Source organism: Dipodomys spectabilis, unplaced genomic scaffold (assembly GCF_019054845.1).
Source record: "Dipodomys spectabilis isolate Male_0828 unplaced genomic scaffold, ASM1905484v1 ptg000138l, whole genome shotgun sequence".
NCBI lineage: Eukaryota > Metazoa > Chordata > Mammalia > Rodentia > Heteromyidae > Dipodomys > Dipodomys spectabilis.
In genome coordinates, this window is record NW_024870815.1 from 7,001,920 (window position 1) to 7,022,431 (window position 20,512).

At 42.5% G+C, this 20,512-nt stretch overlaps 1 protein-coding gene across 1 annotated transcript in view; it reads left to right on the forward strand.

Moving 5' to 3' along the window:
* Egflam (EGF like, fibronectin type III and laminin G domains) overlaps window positions 1-20,512 on the forward strand; it is a 170,652-nt gene that overhangs the window by 81,379 nt on the left and 68,761 nt on the right. The window contains exon 6 of the mRNA XM_042690631.1: window positions 8,577-8,743. Coding sequence (XP_042546565.1) covers window positions 8,577-8,743 — 167 coding nt within the window. The remainder of the gene's footprint in view (window positions 1-8,576; window positions 8,744-20,512) is intronic.

Consider the following 20,512-nt stretch of genomic DNA (forward strand, 5'->3'; position numbering starts at 1 on the left):
TTTAGGTAGAAAAGCAATAGAAGTATCTGAAGTTTTGGAAGATCGAGAGACATTTCAAGAAACACAGAGATGAATGAAACAAGGATGTAATGCTTCATGAGCTCACAGGCTAGCAGTGAAGACATAGGAAATGACACTGGAAAGGTGATAAACTTGGTGTATATAGTAGGACCAGGTTCAAGGAGTTCGGAGGAGTTTTATAAATTCTGTTTGTGAAATGATTCTTAAAAGAGCTTATATAAGGGGAAAATTCTTAGTAAAGAAGCCATCAAGTTAGCAAAGGTCTTTTGGAAAAATTATATTGTGGAATCATAGATTTGATATTGGGGGCACAAAAGAGACTGCACATGTCTGGCTGCACTGTTGGTCCCCTCTTTTGGGCCTCTACTGTCAAGGTCACAAATACATGATTTGCTATATCCCCAAGGGGCAGTGTCTGTTCCAACAAATTCCACTCTCCAAATGCTTTTCCTACCAGTGGAGTTTAGCCACTATGAGCTCATTTTCCTCATTAACGTCAACATACTTGATCTTCATTTCCACCTCAACTTCCAGAACAGAGGTTCTTTATTTTTATTGTATTTTCAAAATGTTATTGTAAAGGTGGTGTACAGAGGGATTACAGTTACATAAGTCAAGTTATGAGTACATTTCCTTTTGAACAATGTTACTCCTCCCTCATTCTTTCCCAGTATTTTTCCCTCCCAACTTCCTTCCCCCCACAAGTTGTATAGTTCATTTCCAACATAGTATCTAGTGGGTTTCACTGCAGAATTGTCCCATGCTTTCTGTGCCTCCCTGTTCCCTCCCCAAATCAGATAAACTTATATACAAGACAAAAGGTACAGAAATAAAAAACAGTGACAAAAGGGAAAAAAGCAAAGGAAAAAAAACCCTCAAACAGTACAATAAAAAACCTTTTGCTTCCATTTCTTGGAGTTCATTTTAATAATCATCATTTTATATGATCATATGCTCATAGCTTGCGATCTTCTTCTAAGAATGAATATCAAGATAGAGGTTCTTAAACTGTGGGGTTACTGACCAGAAGGAAGCAAAATAGAAAAAGGAAGTAGAATATACCCCATAAAGAAAACAGCAGATGTTACAACATATGTTAAAAGTAAGAATTCTTGTGTGAAACTTGTGTTTAAGTTGTGTGTGTGTGTGTGTGTGTGTGTGTGTGTGTGTGTGTGTGTGTGTGTGATCCAATGCATATCTTTCTGTGGATTATTTGAAAAACACTCTTCTGGGTCAATTCAGATTGAAGTCAGAGATGTTGAACAAGCCTAACCACAATCCCCTTTAGGAAATTGCTTATTACTTCCTCCTTACTGATCCATAGCCACAAACTTCTGCTTTAATATGGCTAGGTGGTCCAGTGCTTACCCTTTTAATTTTGATCATTCATTTCTAATTGTCACCAAAAGCATTCCTTAGTCTGTGGAACTATTGGGCCTGGAAACAAGTACTGGGCCTCCTAGTCCAAAATGGAAAACTCAGAGGCATCTACACCATCCTTATATGACACAGGTATCTTTTACCCAAAGAACTGCTCTATGCTCACTATCTTTTCTACCCAAACCAGCCAGTGCCCACCTTTTGAATTGAAGTGATAGAAAACCATTTCCCATCTATAGGTTCTGGACCACAAAATTCATACAGAGCTTACACTTTGAAAAATCCAGATTTATACCCTCCCCCACACTGTAGATTTAACCATACCAGGTCTTACTCATACAATCGTTGACTTACATCTGTGCAGTTGGCTTAAAAGATGCCACAACATAGCTGGGCGCTAGTGGCTCACACTTGTAATCCTAGCTACTCAGGAGGCTGAGATCTGAGGATCGTGGCTCAAAGCTATTCCTAGCAGGGAAAGACCTGAGACTCTTTTCTCCAATAATCCACCAGAAAACTAGTGGTACTGTGGTTCAAGTGGTTGAGCACTTGCCTTGAGCTGAAGAGCTGTGGGACAGCGCCCAGGCCAGAGTTCCAGGTCCAGACTGACAAAATAATAATAATAACAATATAGCATTAAGACTTTCTAAAAATCTTGTTAAATTTCTTTTGTATTGGCTTTGCTCTTGTGTTTCTATGTACTGAAATCATTTGGACTTTTTATGCTGTCACACATCTTATTTGGGGAGGCCAAATCTCACTGAACACTTTGAATTCCCTAAAATTCTATTGTTATTTTAAATAACTGTTTATGACTCTTCTTTTTTTGGGGGGAGGGGGTCCAGTCGTGAGGCCTGAACTCTGGGCCTGGGCGCTGTCCCTCAGCTCTTCAGCTCAAGGCTAGCGCTCTACCACTTGAGCCACAGCGCCACTTCCAGCTTTTTTCTTTTTGCTTATGTGGTGCTGAGGAATCGAACCCAGGGCCTTGAGCATGCAAGGCAAGCGCTCTACCACTGAGCCACCTTCCCAGCCCCGTTAATGACTCTTCTGAGTCAATACTACTGAGATTTTGGGGGGTATGTGTGCCGGTTCTGGGACTTGAACTTAGGGCCCGGCATTGTTTCTGAGCTCTTTTGCTCAAGGTTATCATTCTACCACTTGAGCCACAGCTCTACTTCCAACATTTTTGGTGATTAATTGGAGATAAGAATTTCACTGACTTTCCTGCCTGGGCTGGCCATGAACCATGATCGTCAGATTTCAGCCTCCTGAATATCTAGGATTATAGGCATGAGCCACCAGCACTCATCCTGAGGTTGTTTTTAATGTTTTTACCTAATACTCAAAAAAAAGGTACAGGAGCAGAGCTGAGCTTTCTTAACTACCTTGAGGATTTTTGTTGTTCTACCCAGTTTCTCTTCTTAAGTTCTTGTTCTTGAGGGAAATTCCATACTCTTGCCTGCCTATCTGAGCCTCGATGAGACCCAAGGCTGAGTTTCATTTAGAAACTCATTTAAACAATAGTCGCTCAATATTTTTCAGTATTTGTTTAGAGGCAGACCCTTAAGAAAGTATAATTAGCCTTTCTCTCTCATTTTCTCACAAGACCTTTCATGGGTCTTTGAAAGTGTTTGAGTCTAATTCTGTGGGCTTTTTTTTGAGGGGGGAGCAGGGGGCATATGCCCCATCCTGAAACAGAACTTGAAAAATAACAAGAGGGTATGGGTATGTGTGTTTGTAAAATTTGGGCATGAATAAGCTTATATCCATATTCTTATCCATTCACTAACTTTCAAAGTCCTCTTCAGCTACTGTTGGGACAGTTAGTGACAGTTAAATTTTAAAAAGTCAATAAAAATCAGAAATGAGACTTTCAAATGAAGCATTGTACTCACATACTTCATCTTCCAATCACTTCTCTAAGTGTACATCAGTTCATCAGTCTATTAACGTAGGGTCCAGAATTTTTCTTTGAATTTGAGTCCTTTGAGGGGATGACCCTTCAAACCACACCAAATACATCTAGTCTATGCTTTGTGCTTACAGTTTTTTCAAGTGAACTAAAGCCATAAAGACACTTGCAAATCTGAGTACAGTATTCTTCTAGAATTTTATGATCATTTCCCCAATCTTCATAATTGTCTTTCTTTTATACCTAGTTTAAGGATAATTATACTTTTAGTAATTTAGTTTTGTCAAGTCTTCCAAAAATGTTTAATACTTACTGGTTTATAGAATATTCAAATAAATACAATTCCAGAAATAAATGCAAAAGTCACAAATAGGTTCAGGAATAAGCATAGTTGGTTCTTTATAATCCATTTGCTCAATTAGTGTGGGAAAGATGTGGATCATTTGTTAGTTTAGTTGCCTAGTGAAGTAGAAGTTGGTACAGAAGGCCTTGAGGTTGTGCGTATGTAGAGGGGCACCACAGAGTTATTTATCTACTGATATGGTTAATGTTTGTATATTTTGTATCAAGTTGGTATAGGTTAAATGGTCATTCACATCAAGGTCCCATATTTTTCTCTTTGGTGACCCCACATGATATTTCAGACAGTTGGCACTTAATATATCCACATCACATATAGCCCCGGGCCCTGGTCACTCAAGGCATCTCGACTCTTAAGTTACCCAAATGCAAATACATTTAAAATCTAATTTAATTTTTTATGGTCCTCAGAGGCTTGCCTCCAGAATTCAGTTCACATCAAGGCATTCAAACATAGCTCTGGACATATGCTATTTTGAGTTTGGGGATATAGCTCAGAGTAGAATACTTAGCTAACATATGCAAGGCCCTAGGTTCTATCCTCATCACCACAAAAACAAAGAAAAAAAAAGTAAAAGGAACATGCTAGTTTTCACTGGCTTCCTGATAATTCTTAGAGGTACAATTCCTGCATGGATCCTTAGATATAATTATCCCCACTTAGACTGCTCATTCCTCAAGAAGAGACTATGTTTATATTTGTTGGATTCTAACTTTTATGATGGATGCCTTGTGATAATCATTAGTCATTTTTCGGTTGACTAGTCCAAGATAGTCACTTGCTGGATTTGAAGGCACCAAATGATTAGTCACTAAGGTTGAGTCACCAAGGTTGACAATGGACAAAATGCTCAAAATGCTGTAACAAGGGGAATAAACAGAAGATAATTTGCCATATGCCATATACCACTCAGTGGTCCAGTAACTTTAAGTAAATGGGTTTCCTTCTATGTTCATATGGGTAGAATGGGAGAGTAAACTCCATCTGTGACTCTTAAAGCTATGACAACCATAATTATCTTTAACAATCTGGGTAAATCTAAGGAACCTCTATTTACAAAAATGAAATATAAGTGCTCATATTCAACATCTTGCCTATCATTTCTAGAATTCCTCAGATAACTAAACCAAATAATCTCTGATTCCACCAGGCCCCAGTAACCAGGCTAAATTCTAACATTGCCCGTGATCAGTACCTTTTTTCCACTAAAATGAACTGGTGAACATGCCTTGAGTACTTGATTTGACTATCTGGATTTTGAGGATTTATTGCTCACCATTTCATGCATGCCCTTCCCGAACTCCACCTGACAACCACTCCAAAGGCCAGCCACTGATCTGATCTGTGATGTGCATCCCTGTCCTGCCACTGGGAAAAGTGCTTGAAGGTCTAGTCCTGCTAGCAGCTGTCCATCTCTACTGAGGTGGTCTCAGTCAAAGTCACTCCTTCTGTCCCTTTGCATTGTTAGGGACAGGATTAGGATACTTTGCTATGGTGATTTGACAAGTCAGGATAACAAGGTTTTCTCCAGTCAAAAAAAGATAACGGCTATTGCTCAGAATGCTTAAAGACAATACTCTGGCCTGATTATCTCTCTCTGTCAGCCTCACCTTTGCACTTTTGTATTACAAGAGACTGAACGCATTCAAATGGAAAACTTGAGACAATATTAGAAGCAAAGTATTAAAGATTTGGAACTGGGATTCCATCCGTAGGAGCTCTGCTCACTCTCTCTTTAATGAAGTAAAATGTTAATGATGTCAATCTCTTATTTGCTGGTAAGTTTTTTTTTTCTTGTGTGAAATGAATAACAAATACAAAGTAATCTTTGTGTTTGCTCTAACTTTTGTGTGAGGATTGTTGCCGCTACTTGCAGGGAGCCTTGGGTAAATGCCCACCCCACATATTCGGAGAATAGGTTATTTCCTCTACAGATCTCACAGGAAAGATTAGCAGAGGAGGACCAAAGAGTTTGATCTGAAGATGGCATCTTTCCTCACTCCTCCCACCCCCTGTGGCTTTCTCTGCAAACTGATTTTGTTCTCCTTTGAGTTTGCAAATGTGTGTTATCTTCCACTCGCTGTAGGTTTTCTCTTTGATGATAAAATTAGTTTACAGAATTCCATCTTCAGGGAAAGACTAACAGGAAAGTGGTATCAACCCTTCTTCCTCCAGCAAATTAGCCCTTCAAACTCTGGCTTTCCCAAGCCCCTGACTTCTTAGATACTATGTTTAGCTTCTAACTACTGCTTAGCATGGTGAGTCTAAGGACACTTTATGTACTGGGCTTTCAATAGTAATTCCTGCTAATGAAAAACTAAATGAGCATACATTAAAGACATTGGGTCCATCTAGCTTACCTCCTTTTATTTCCTTGCCAGATAATTTGTTCATGAAGGACCAAACACATCAACATTCTTTGCTTGCTGTTTTCCTCTGAATATTTTTGCATTAGAAATAAGATTTTTTTTTTTCTTGTCAGTCGTGGGGCTTGAACTCCGGGCGTTGGCATTGTCCCTGCGCTCAAGTAGAGCGCTCTGCCGCGTAAGCCACAGCGCCACTTCCCCTCTGAATATTTTTGAGCAGAGATGTTGTACAACAACTGAAAGCTTGTGAGAAAATCAGAAACAAAAATGTTAAGGATTTTGAACTAGAACTGAATTGACCTATGAGCTCTCCATGGGCTAGGGAGCAAGCGGAAGGAGAGAGAAAAAGCCCACCTAGACCTTCTTCTGATATCAAGTATCTTCTTAATCTAACCCATCAGTCCAAATGTGCCTGGCCCTTTCTTAGCTGTACGACCTTGGACAAGTTTCTTACCCACCCGGTGGCTTAGTTTCTTCTTTTGTATTAAAACCACAACAAAAAATGGTGTTTAGTACTAGTGCCTACTGCTTTGGATAGCATGGAAAGAGTAAATGAGTATTAGGATAATGCTTAGTACTTTAGAAACACTTGATAAATGATACTAGGTTTAGCTACCAATACAGTCTTCCAGTTAGGCCATTCTCAATGTCTCCAAGTATGTGCTATGTTCCCAATTTTCATATTGTAGGTCTTGTCACCCACAATGCTCTTCTTTCTGTCCTTCACCTAGGACATTCAAACAGAGCAATTCTAACCAAGAGAGATGTAGCACAAGCCTAGAGAAAAGTTCTTGCTTTGTATCTGTGGCATTAAGAAGGCAACAGGAGCTGGGCACCAGAGACTCACACCTGTAATCCTAGCTACTTGGGGGATCTTAGACCTGAGGATCATGGTTTGAAGCCAGCCTGGGCAATAAAGTCTATGAGACTCTTATCTCCAGTTAATCAGCAAAAAGCCAGAAGTGGAGGTATGGCCCAAGTGGTAGAATACTATTCTTGAGGTAAAAAGCCAAGGGACAGCATCCAGGCCCTGAGTTTAAGTCCCAGAACTGGTGTGCATGTATGCATGTGTGTGCATACATGCATGCACACATACACACATGCAAAAGAAAAGGAAGAAAAAAAAGAACGAGAAGGTAACAGGAAGGAAGTAAAAGGAATTTCAATAACGTATTTTACATCCAAAGTATTATCACTTCAATTTGTATCTAATATGAACGTAAACTCAATTTCCATTTTCAAATGAGCTAGTTTACATTGATTTTTTTCTTTAAAATCCAGTATATATTTTATATATCTCAATTCAGACTATTCATATTTCAAGAAAGCATGGGTCCATGCAGGTATTGAGTAAGCAGGCAACTGGAGGTTTCAAGCTCCATAAATAAATCAGCTCCTTACATTAGGATAATACATTCTGAGTGTTTACAGCGGGATGCCAGTCCCTACATGAGAATGTGTGTCTCATTACTTACTTTATCCTTCCCCATGTACAAATGTACTAGTGGGAAAACTTAAGAGGTTAAGTAGCAACTTGCAATTCACAGGGCTAGGGTTTGAACTTGGCTCTGTCCAACTCCGGAGCTTCTACTCATGTGTGTGTGTGTGTGTGTGTGTGTGTGTGTGTGTGTGTGTGTGTGTGTGTGTGTGTGTGTGTGTACTGTGCATGTGTATGAGTACTGGGACTAGAACTGAGGGCCTTGTACTAGCTCTTGACTTTTTTGCTCAGGGCTGGTGCTCTACGCCTTGAACCACACATCCACTCCTACCATTTTACTGGTTAATTGGGGATAAGAAGCTCATGGATTTCCTGTCCCAGACAGGAAAAGCTATCCCAATAGCTTTGAGCCATTGGGCTCAGATCTCAGCCTCCTGAGATTTGCAGGTGTGAGCCATCAGTGCTTGTGCTCTTGTTCCTGTGTCTTACTTCCCAATGGAAGCTCTAAGTGAAGCTGCACCTTCCTCTGAAGGTGCCTGGGAATGACAGGTGGCATTCCAGCAAGTTGGCATAGATGTACAAATTGTTATGAGTAAGAATATTCGTGGACAGATTCTTCCTGGGTTTTCCCATGGTAATTCGTGCTATCAGTCACCCTGTAAAACTTGCATTTGTTTATTTGTGAACAGCTTGTGAATAGAGAGAATCTGTGCCCTCCTGACCTCTCGGGATGGGACTGCCAAGGGGAGGCTTGTTTATGAAACATCTGGAGGGCCTAGTCCTTGAACATGAACTTGCCTGTGGGGGGTCTTTTCATCATAGTTAAGGCTGTGCAAGCAAACTCAGATGTTTTCTAACCAATGCTTGCAACTGGCCCTAAAAATGATCTACTTGCTTTCATTGGCAGAGCTTACAGATGATGACCTATGATTTAAAATCAGGACCACTTTCAGATAGGAAATGTTAACTCATTTTTATGAGTATTACTTGCAGAGTTCAAATGCTATTCATTTACACAGCTAGCTAGCTTCCCTCTGGTATTTCTGAAATTTCTAAACTGCTTTTTTTTTTCCTTTTTTTTTTTTTAAATCAATAAAGACCAGATTTGGACAAGAGTTGGACCATAATCCAGGAGCAGATCCAAATGGACTCCATGGTTATCAAAGGCCTTGCTGCGGATACCAACTACCAGTTTGCTGTGAGGGCTGTGAACGCTTACGGCTCCAGCCCTCCAAGCTGGCCCAGCAATACCGTCAGAACCCTTGGTGAGTGCTGTGTCCCTGCCCAGGCTCATGCAGGGCTATGTCTGGCCTTGACTCTCGGCATTCCCTTGCCTGGAGTTTCCTAGTGGCCTACAGAGATACAGTCTGGAATTGGTCAATCTTTCTCTTCCCTGCCTGAAGTTCCCAGGCCTTGTGATAGGAACACATCTCATCAGGGACATAGGCTATTTCTGCATCCAGGAGGTCGTGGAAGGTTTATTTTTGCGTTATCCTTGGGGAGTTTGGAGTCAGCTTTTGCTCACAATCACAGGGCAAACCACATAGCCACATGATCTGCGGCCTCTCCAGACTCAGTTTTTGAGAATATGAGTTCATGTTGAGTCATAGGAGGAAAAAATCTACCAGCACCCCTGGGTAAAGTGCTGAGAAAGTCTTTGGGGTGCTATCATGTAGGTTGGGGCTCCATCCAATGGGTATTCCCATGGTGCCCTTCTAGAGATTTGGCTAAACTTGGGCTAGTGTTTATCAGACCACATGAGGATTTTCTTAGAAGTCAGATTATTGTCTCTAGTCTGGGGTTTACCAAGCTGTTATACCATCCAGACCCACACTTCCCTCTGAACACCTTGTCAAGCTCAACCCAGCTTAGAATCTTTACACTTTGGTAGTGAGGTGAAATTTATATAAACTAAAACCTTGTGTAGTGGGAAAGTGTCAGAACTAAAATGCCTGCCGCTTCTTTGTCTGAAGATGCTACTGTTACATGGAAATTTGATTGTGAGATGCAGAGAAGCCTCGTTTTGAGAGGTCGAATCAGAAGTCTTTATTAGAAAGCCAGTGATTGAGAGTGGGGCACATTGTTCGCCCCAAAACTTGCAGCCTCGAACACATTTAATTCTGTTAGGAAACTGTCCGTGAGGGTACCAGAGTAAAGAAAGAGCAGAAAAAGCACCTCAACAAACCAGATCAACTCTAAGGGAGAGCTCAAGAGGGAGGCCATGGTGACCTGAGACATGGCACAAAATGGCACTGAGATGCAGGTGCCCAAACAGGATCATGGTCAGTGGGCAGGGGCACAGGGTGCTCCAGAGTTCAAAGAGTGTCCAGAGTTCCGGAGACAGGCCTGGCAGATCCAGTAACCTATTGTCCAAGACTCCGCCCTGCCTCTAGGAATTTAGGCATACCCATCACCTCAGGGTGGAATTTCACCTCTAAGAATTTTTGGAAAGTCCCTCATTCACCAAGATGCCAAGATGGTGCCAGTTAGACCCAGTATCCATATTTCACTACCTCTTTTCCTTTTGGCTCATGAATACCTCCAAAGAGCCCTGTTGCTGCACTGTATTCGCTCATGTACCTAACAAAGGAATTCCCATACAGAAGCCTGGCCCCAATAGTTGGCTTCACCTTGGTCTAACACAAAGCCCTATTTTTATTGGTTAGTGGACATGACGAAGCTCTTCCCCTTCCTTCACAGAAATGTTTTATCTGGGTAAAGATTCACAAGTCCTAGAAATTTTGGCCCTTTTGAGAAAAATCCTCATAGCATTGAATGAAGTTTCCTTTCTTCGAATTAAATTGTCAGAGTGTGTATTCTCTCTTTGTCTCTGACTCTGTCTCTTTCTCTGCCAGTCTGCCATTTCCCTCTTATGCAGACTTTAGAAACTAAAACTCCCTAAGCATACTAAGGAATGGAAGTGCTTTCTAGAACAAGTGTTAGCAATTATACTTCAAAGGAAGGCCTCCTTCAATTCTTGCTAAATGAGATTTGTTCTACTAAGTTGAATTTTTGTGATGTAGGCCCCAAATGGGGTAATAACAGCCTTGGATTTACTGTACTTTGAAAGACTTAGTCTCTCTGTATTGTAAACGGAGAGCTCTGTGTTTTATGCCCATCCCTTCCTCCTCATCCCACTGCATTGAGTACCTCCACTCTGCAATCACCTCCATTTATCCTCTCAGTATCCCCTCATTCATGGAGTCAAAAAGGGGGGAAAAAGACAAGCTATAACAACCAATGCTTGCTCTCTCTGACCTTGACCTTGGCTGAGGGAGGGGACACTGGAAATAGGAAGGGTGGACATTTTTTTCTTTTTTTTACCTGAAACACTGGTCTGATCTTGGAGTTTTTGATCATTATTTTCCCTTTGCTGGATCCTAGTGTTGTGGAGTAAAAGTAATAATCTATGCAAAAGTGCTTCACTTATGCAACATTTTACTATAATTGGTCTCTTCTGTGAAGTAGTGTTTTGTCATTTCAAGGTCACTGTGTATAGAGGAGGTAGATGAAGCCAAGCTAATTCTGAGAAAACTCTTCCTTAAGAGAAATCCTTAAATACATATGATTTTGCTGCTTTCAGGCATATACAGTTACTCAAAGTAGAATGGTAAGAGTAGAATTTATTAGGCAATCTATTTTATGCTTATGTAAGAATGTGTTGCAATTGATATTTCAAATACAGTTTTTCTCCTGATCACTCTACTGTCAAGGAAGCCCTTTATTCTATTACACATTCGTATTTCTTACTCTGGTATTGGTTTTAGACTGTTATTTTGCTTCCAAAATACATTTTTTTCCATGTAGGTAAAATTGCCCAATTACAATGGCATTATTTGAACTATAAGGGATTTGAAATATCAGAGTTGACATTGGGAAAGCTTATGAGGCAGGCCTGTACTAAGTGCTTTTCCTATGAAATCTATTTAATGCTCAGAGAAACCTTGTGACAAAGAAATGCTACCCTCTTTTTCACAGCTGAAAATAATGAGTTTTTGAATGGTTATTATTTATTTTGCCAAGACTGATAATTATAAAGATGAGACTAGAAGCTGGGTTTGGCTGACTGCACAGCTACTTTCTGAGTGAGAATTGGACTAAAGTTTTTATTCTTCTAATGCAATATAGCCTGAACTGGTTAAGGGCAACAGTTAAAAGAAGGATAAGGAACAATCCTAGTAGGACTGGAGAAGTTGTGGCAGCACTGAAGGTCTCCAAGAATTAGTTTCTTTTCTTGATTCTTTCTTTCTTTCCTTTTCATCTTCCTCCTCCTTTTCCTCCTTCTTCATGCTCTATTTCTTGATTTTTAGTGGTTGGTCAGAGATAAGAGTTTCATGGACTTTCCTGCATGGGCTGGCTTTGAACCATGATCCTCAGATTTCAGCCTCCTGAGTAGCTAGAATTACAGATATGAACCACTGGTGCCAGGCTTTTTCTTTTGCTTTTAAAGCTTATGGAATATAGACATATATATGTATGTATATACCATAATATGAGTACATATAAGATGAATACATACTATACACATACTATGAGTAAAATAGATATGGGCATGGAAAGTCAAGTCCTATCTATGCAGAAGAGTAGCCCTGGTAGTGTATTGTGTTTTGCAGAAGTAGACTTCATAGGGCCTTTACACACTTCATCTGGTTTTCTTTTAGCCACTGAGCACCAAGCTTAGCTCAGTCAGGAAGCCTAGAGGCTAACAATAAAGAATAAGACCAGCAAATAGGAGAAAGGTCACTTACGATAATAGAATAGAAATATTAGAAAAATAGAACAAAATATCAAAAATAGGGATGTTACTATTTTTTTCTTTTTCCCAGAGACAAAGGAAAATTTTTAAATGTACATGTGTGATCAACTCTAGGACTATATTAACTTCTCTGGAAATGGAATGCGGACCTACCACCTCAAACTATTTAATTTCTGGTGTTCTATCCTCATGATACAGGCAGAGAAAGAATCCATAAATTCTTTATTACAGCAGATCTACTCTCCTCAGAGCTGTTACCCACAGAAGGTATTCTTTTGGCTCCTAGCAAAAATCATTCTGTTTCCCTGCTTCAGGGCATGGGCACATGCTGTTTTCTCCACTTGAAACTTCCTGCTGGCACATCTATCTGTGGCCATGACCTGTCCCTCCCTTTCACCTTTCAGGCCACAGCTTACCCCAGCATATCTATTTTTCAACCCTGTTACACCTGCTTTGTTTTTTCCCAGGCATTTTCACTGCCTACAACTATTTTATTGTGTCTGTCTCGTCTCAAGAAGCAGCTTTCTGTGGGAGCAGGGATGGCTTGTTGGATGCTCAATTCTCAACACCCTAGACAATGTCAGCTCTCAGTAACTAGTTATTAAAGACAGGGTGAGCAAATGTGACTTAACCAGCCAAGAACCTTAACCAGCCAAGAATCTTTTATTACTGTGGAGGCTGAGTAACTCTCCACTGATGCTATCTGGGAAATCCAGAGAAGACAGCAGGAGAAAGGTATCCTACAAACTCCCCCAAGCTCAAAGTGGGCAAAAAAGAACCCCCAGAACTGCAATGGGACAAAATAAGGAACAAGTAAATAGACTGAAACAGGGAGAGATGAAGCAAAAAAGAAAGGAAGGAATGGAAAAAGAAAGCCTAGTGAATTACAATTCAAGACAGTAAGGATGAGAGAAGTTTTTGAGAGCAATTCTGATGTAAAGATTTGCTGATAAGGAAGATAAGGGGGGAAGGGAGGGAGAGGGGGAAGGAGAAAGGAGGGAGAGATTCTACCCTATTTTCAAACTAAACCTTCATTTTTCTCCTGTGTTCCTTTTTGATGGTTGAATGAGCTTTAACATTTCTCTTTCTTTTCTTTTCCTTCCTTCCTTCCTTCCTTCTTTCTTTTCCTTCTTCTTCCTTCCTTCCTTTCCTTTCCTTCCTTCCCTTTTCTTCCTTCCTTCTTCCTTCCCTTCCTCCCTTCCTCCCTTCCTTCCTTCCTTCCTTCTCTTTCCTCCCTTCCTTTTCTTCTCTTTCCTTCCTTCTTTCTTTTCCTTCTTCCTCCTTCCTTCCTTCCTTCTTCCTTCCTTCCTTCTTCCTTCCTTCCTTCCTTCCTTCTCTTTCCTTCCTTCTTTCCTTCCTTCTTTCTTTTCCTTCCTTTTTCCTTCCTTCCTTCCTTCCTTTCTTCCTTCCTTCCGTCCTTTCCCTCCCTCCCTCTTTCTTTCTTTCTTTCTTTCTTTCTTTCTTTCTTTCTTTCTTTCTTTCTTTCTTTCTTTCTTTCTTTTTCTTTCTTTTTTCTAAATTCTGGTATTCTAATCCTCAAGAGCCAAGAACAAAGCTCAGGGTATAGAGAAAAAGCCAAAGACCTGTTGATGGTAGCAGAGTCAGCCAAGCATCCTCCATTCCTGAGGCACAGAAGGCATGCCCTCAACTTCCTCTCCAACTTGAAGAGCAGTGATGTCCTCACCTGTGCTCCCCATAGGTTTCTCAAAACGGATCTGAAAAGTTGCAAATGTTTCCTACCAGACATTACTACATCCATATTAGCAATGCGGAAACTGCTAAGTGACTTTCCTGAGGAGGTCCAAAACAAAGTCCCCATGGCCCAAACTTGCCCGCCAGATTCTGTTCTACCTAAAGGGATGGGGAAAGAACTATAGATGGGATCGCAGGTACTGACAGAAAGAGGCAGCAGGCGGTGTGGAAGGTGCTGGAAACTGGTGCTAAGTCATGGGTTTTGGGGTCCTTCCAGCAGGTTGTGTGGAAGGTGCTGGAGACTGGTGCTAAGTCATGGGTTTTGGGTGCTTCTTGGTTGATTCCTCTGATGCTATGTGGCTTAGAATGTGCTGTGACCTTCTGTCTTTCTGTGTTTCCCCTTTGCTCTCTAAGCCAATTCAGAGGCACCATTCCCACCTGAAAACCTTCCTTGTGACTAGTGAGTGGTAAAGGAATGCTGCTGTGGCTATCATCATGACCATGTGCATCTGCCACCCCTCACGTGCTGAGAGATATGCAAAAGGACAGGACATTGAAGCCAGGGCCCAAATCTCACAGCAAAACCGTGCAAAAGCCAGATTCACAACATTATTTGCATGACAAGAGACACAACCAATCACAGCTGCGGTAGGCTGGTGCGGGAGGTGAAGGGGGTCAGATTCAAGGTAGACATTTGACTGATTTGAGCCAAGTGAGTCTCTCTCAAATCAGTGGAAAAGGAAGTTTCTGAGACTATTGAAGAACTCAGATTTTGAGTTCTTCAACTATCTCTCACAGTTCCCCCATACAACCCCCAAAGATCTGACATCATAATGAGAGCCAGTAGGACAAGAGGAAAAAAAATGATATCGAAATAAATGTTAAAGGGCTAGGAATGTGGCACTCTATTGAGTGCTTGCCTAGCATGCATGAAGCCCTGGGTTCGATTCCTCAGGACCACATAAACAGAAAAAGCCAGAAGTAGTGGCACCATGGCTCAAGTGGTAGAATGCTAGCCTTGAGCATCGAGAGACTTAGGGACGGTGCTCAGGCTCTGAGCTCAAGCTCTAGGACAAAAAGACAGACAGACAAAGAGAGAGAGAGAGAGAGAGAGAGAGAGAGAGAGAGAGAGAGAGAGAGAGAAGGAAGGAAGGAAGGAAGGAAGGAAGGAAAGAGGGACTCATGGCCTAGGGACAATCTGATAACCATTAAGCATTCCCTTTTCAGGTGAGCATCTTTCTGATTGTGACTAGGTCCCCCTGTAGGTCTCCTGCAAGTGGTGAACTTACTGCTCTGATGAACAGGTCTGATTCTCCAGGTGTTTGAACTGGCATCTCTGGGCTTCTACATCAGGCTCCTGATCTGGGGCAGTGGGCATCTGCCTCGATGAGAGGAAGCCCCTGCCATTCTTGGCAGAGTCTGGTAGAGTGGTACCCTGAGTCCTTGACCTCTCTTCCTGAGCAGCAACTGCTTCTACCTTCAAATGAAGGCTCCCTTATCTTGTCTCTCTTCTCCCTGAAGTTGCACCTGCTGACTCCATTATTCCTTCTTATCACCTCCGTGTGTTTGGAAAAGAAGCCTGCCTACCTCAGGCACAGCTCTTCTTACCTCCACCTCCCCAGAGACTCTCAGCATTTTCCCTATTGTCCTCCCTCCATTTCTAGTCTCCTTTCTCCCTTTCTTCAGTCTTTTGTTTTGTTTTTGTTTGTGTAAGCATTATGCCCACCTTTGGTCCTCAGCTCCTCCCAGACCTGAGCTCCTCTCAGCCCTGGAGTTCCTGCCGTACAGCAGGTCCCTCCTTCTCTTGGCCCAGACCCACCTGAACTCCCAACTTCCTAGCCCAGACCCTGCTGCTACCTGGATAGCGGAGGCTGCCATGTGCTCCCGCGCTGTGGGAAATATGGCTCCTCTTCTAAACTTTGTAATAATCTTTCTCCTGTGCCTACCTGCCCCTGCGTGGTCCCCTGGGATGGATGTGATGGATCCTTTGTTTTTGCCAGTCATAGGGCTTGAACTCAGCACCTAGGCACTGTCCCTGAGCTTCTTTTGCTCAAGGCTAGCACCCTACCACTTGAGCCACAGAGCCACTTTCAGCTTTTCTGTTTATGTGGTACTGAGAAACCCAACCCAAGACTTTATGCATGCTAGGCAAGCACTCTCCCACTAAGCCACATTCCCATCCCTGTTCAGTTTTGGGTTTGGATAGTTAATTAGAGATAAGAGTCTGACAGACTTTCATGCCCCACCTGGCTGTGAACTGTGATCCTCAGGTCTCAGCCTCCTGAGTAGCTAGGATTACAGGCAGGAGCCACTGGTGCCTGGCCTGTAAGACCTTGTTTAAGAGTGCAGGGGATATGGCTCAGTGATAGAGCACATGCTTAGGATGAGTCTTGGATTCAATCTTTAACACCACACAGTAAATGCTGGACTATGAGGAGGGTAAAGTGGGATTCCACCCCTCCCTGACTCAGGAGAGAGGGCCAGCTTCCCTGGCTGTGTCTAGGGAAGAGACCCTTCAAGCACCTCCTGGATGTGTGACTTAAGACAAGAGGAGCAAGTGAGGCAGAGTCCTGGCGCAGGGTTTCCTCTACTACCTGGGGCCTGGATGTGGGCCTGTGAGGAAAGTCCCCGAGGAGCCAGGCCTGGGCTCGAGTGATGGGTTCTTCTGCCTTGGACCAGCTTCAGGCCTTTTGTCCTGGAGAACTAGGCTGGCTGGCGGACCCTGGGGGACCCAAGTCAGTGTTCTGGAGACAAAGCCCAGGAGTGGAGCGGGAGTGAGATCTGGTTCAGATCCCAGACAGGCGACTCACCGCTGCTGACCTTGGCCAGGAACTGAGGTCCTCTAGCCTCACTTTCCTCATCTGAGCAGAGCCATCAACGTACAAAGCTTTAGCTGTCTGAAGGGCACCGGGGGGCCTGGAGAGTGGCTCACCCTCCCTCTTTGGAGATGCAGGCAGGGCACCAGTCAGCACGGGGTTGCTGTGTGAGCCAGGTGACACCCAGAGCTTGTCTGTTTAGCCTGATCAACAATCCCACCTTTTGTTTTTGGTTTTGCCTTTTGGACTAGTGCTGGGGCTTGAACTCAGGGCTGAGACACCGCCCCTTAGCTTTTTCACTAAGGCGGCATACGCACTGCACTTGAGCCACAGTTTCACTTCCGGATTTCTCTGGTGGCTACTTAGGAATAAGCTTCTGATGGACTTACCCTGTCAGGCTGGCTTCTAAGCCATCCTCAAATCTCAGCCTCCTAAGTATCTAGGATTGAAAGGCAGGACTGGACTGAGTTTTTAAAGTACAATGACTGTACAATGGAGACTGAGGGGGTCCTGAATTTCTAACTGAGGCGGCTACAGAGATCGGCGAGGTGGCAGGCCCATCATGGGAAAGAAACCATAAAGGAAGAAGTGTTCAAGGTGGAGGAGGGGCAGACAGATGGTGAATGGTGAAATTTTGGACTTGTTCAGTTCCCAGAGACCACAGAGAGTTGGGAATTAGAGCCTAAAGCTCAAGACTGGGATCCAAATGGGCTTTAAGGTCTAATGGGATCTTCTAGGGCTGTGGTTTTTGAAGTCTGCTCTCCTTTCCCACCCCCCCTCCCCCAGCTAAGGGTTTCCTTTGGAAGTTCCTTAGAAATGTAAATTGTCAGCCGCCCCACTCCTAGCTGGCTGCAAAGCCTTTAGGTTGGGCTCAGCAATCTGATTAAAATGTCCAGCCCTTCTAGGTGTAAGCAGATTAAATATTGCCCTGAATCAGTGTTGGGTTATCAGTTTATAGTTAATATACTGCGCTACCCATTTTGAAGATGCACTTTGAATTATCTCAAAAAGCTATACCTATAAACTACAAAAATGAAAAAAAAAAAAAAAAAAATAAAATGTCCAGCCCTTTCCCCACTGAGACGGGTGCATTCTCTACTTTGAAAACAGCTGTACTGGGTTGGGGGAAGTAGAGACTGGTAGCCAGAGCCTGGCAGGGGTTGTGAAATACTCATCTGTCCCAGAGTCACGTTTTTCTGTGAAAAATCTCTCAGTGGAGGCACCAGGCTTTGCCTTGTTTATTTGTTTTTACTATTATTGGAAGCTTTTCAAATCTTTGTTCTGTTACAGAAACTTTTTTTAGCTTTTTTAATTTTTTGGTGCCAGTACTGGAGCTTGAATTCATGGCCTGGATGTTGTCCCTTAGCCTTTTCATTCAAGGTTTGAGCCCTACCACTTGAGCTTGTGCTATAGCTCTACTTTTGGTGGTTACTTGGAGATAAGAGTCTCACAGACTTACAGACTTTCCTGCCCTCAGATCTCAGCCTCCTGAGTAGCTAGGATTACAGGTGTGAGTCACAGGCACCTGGCTTCATTGCTGAACTTTTTTTTTTTTTTTTTTGCCAGTCTTGGGGCTTGAACTCAGGGCCTAGGTTCTGTCCCTGAACCTCTCTGTGCTTGAGTCTAGCGCTCTACCACTTGAGCCACAGCGCCACTTCCAGATATTTCTGAGTAGTTTATTGTAGATAGAGAGTCTCACAGACTTTCCTGCCCAGGCTGGCTTTTAGCCATGATCCTCAGGTCTCAGCCCCAGAGTAGCTAGGATTACAGGCATGAGCCACCAGTGCCCGGCTCATTTCTGAAACTGTATAATTAAAATAACTCGTGTTTTAATTGAAAAAAAAAAAGAATACTAGAATTTAGAAACCTAAGTCTGGGGCTGGGAAGGTGGCTCAGTGGTAGAGCGCTTGCCTTGCATGCCTGAGGCCCTGGGTTCGATTCCTCAGCACCACATAAGCAAAAAGAAAAAAGCCAGAAGTGGCTTTTTGGCTCACATGGTAGAGTGCTATCTGTAAGGTCCGTCCCTGGATGGCTAGCAGACTCCACCCTCCTCGCAGCAAAGTCTCCACCCAGTACCTGCGTTACCTAGGCAACTGAGACACCTGGAAGAGGTCACATCTGCATCCGCTGAGGTCACATCTGAATTTGATGTGGCCACACCTTTCCCCCCCCATACCCTAGATAAGGCCTAGCCCAGGCCCAGGCGCTCTCTCTGTTCATTTTTCTAGCTCTTGCTCTTGCTCTTCTTTTCTAGCTCTCTCTGCTCTCTCTCTGCTCTAGCTCTTTCCTCTCTCTTTCCCAGCCACGTGGAGTGCCAACCTTGCCTGGTCCCAGCAGGTCTACTGAATAAACCTACCCCTTACCTGAATACCACGTGCGTGCTGGTGCTGTTCTTACTCGGCTACCTCTTTTTAAAAACCTAACACTATCCTTGAGCTGAAGAGCTGAGGGACAGCACCTAGGCCCAGAGTTCAGGCCTCATGACTGACAAAAAAAAAAGAAAAGGAAAAAAAAACCCACAAATCTAAGAAAACACAAGTCTTCTTGAGAAGTCGAGGAATGGAAGAAGCTCTACTTACTAGGTCAAATCAAAGCATTAATTTGGCACTGGTGGCTCAACGCTGAGACTTGCGGACTGTGGTTTGAAACCAGCCCAGGCAGGAAAGTCTGTGAGACTCTTTCTACCTTCTTGAAAGTTAACTATCTATTTAGACAGAGGTCAGTAAATTTTTCTGTAAAGGACAAGATAGTAAATATTTTAGAGTTTTTCAGGCCAGCTCTGCTCTAGTCTAAAAATAGCCATAGAGAATACATAAAATGATATGCCTGTGTTCCAAGAAAAGTTAATTTATGGACACTGAAATCTGAATTTCTGATCATGTTCACATGTCACCAAAACCAGAAAATTCACTTTAAGCCTTTTCTCCTACCATCTAGAAATGTGAACATTGTTGTCATCCTCTGTATAGAAACAAGCGGGCTATGGCTTGCTGACTTCTTACCATCCTGCTGGGATAAGTACCCCCTTTTCCCAATTTTTAAGAGTCTTCTGGAAATTTGGGGAGTCCTTTTCAGTAGCAGCTGTATCAAGCTTGGAAGGAATTCATTGATGCATAAAAATGAAATTGTTCCTTTGATAGAGATCACCGTGATTTAATTTTCACAAGATTATTCTTAAATAAGATGTGGAGATCCTACAACCCAGCTCTGTTAGAATAGGTTTGTGTTGCTCTATTCTAGACAGGAAGTGAAAGCCAGGAAAGGGATCAGCTAACTTAGTTGGATTTTCTGAGAAGTTGGAATAGGCCTGTAAATCTATTGAGCTTCAGAGATTTATAAATCTTTACAATGTAAGATGGAAAAAGGGAACTGAAGGAGGACCAAATCATTTGCTTTCCTCATTGCCTAAATCAACCTGCATTTTAAGTGTGCAATTTGTGCATAAACATAGCTGTTAACGTGATTTTACATTCTTGGTGCCCTCCGCGGTAATCGCTCTATTGATTTGCTGATGCCTCCATGTGAGTAAATCTGGCTAACATTCATTTGCACAACTTTATTGGTTCTAAAGGGAATGATTCACTTCCCTGCTTAAATACCTGCATTCTATTAATTGCTCTTCTGAGGCCTTTGTACATGTTGCATTACCATACATTTACTTATAATCAGCACACTGATATTTTACCTCTTCTGGCTAGATGGATGAGACACTAAGCAACTGATAAGAAAATATAACTTTCCAGAGAAGGAATTTACCATGCTCTAATTTC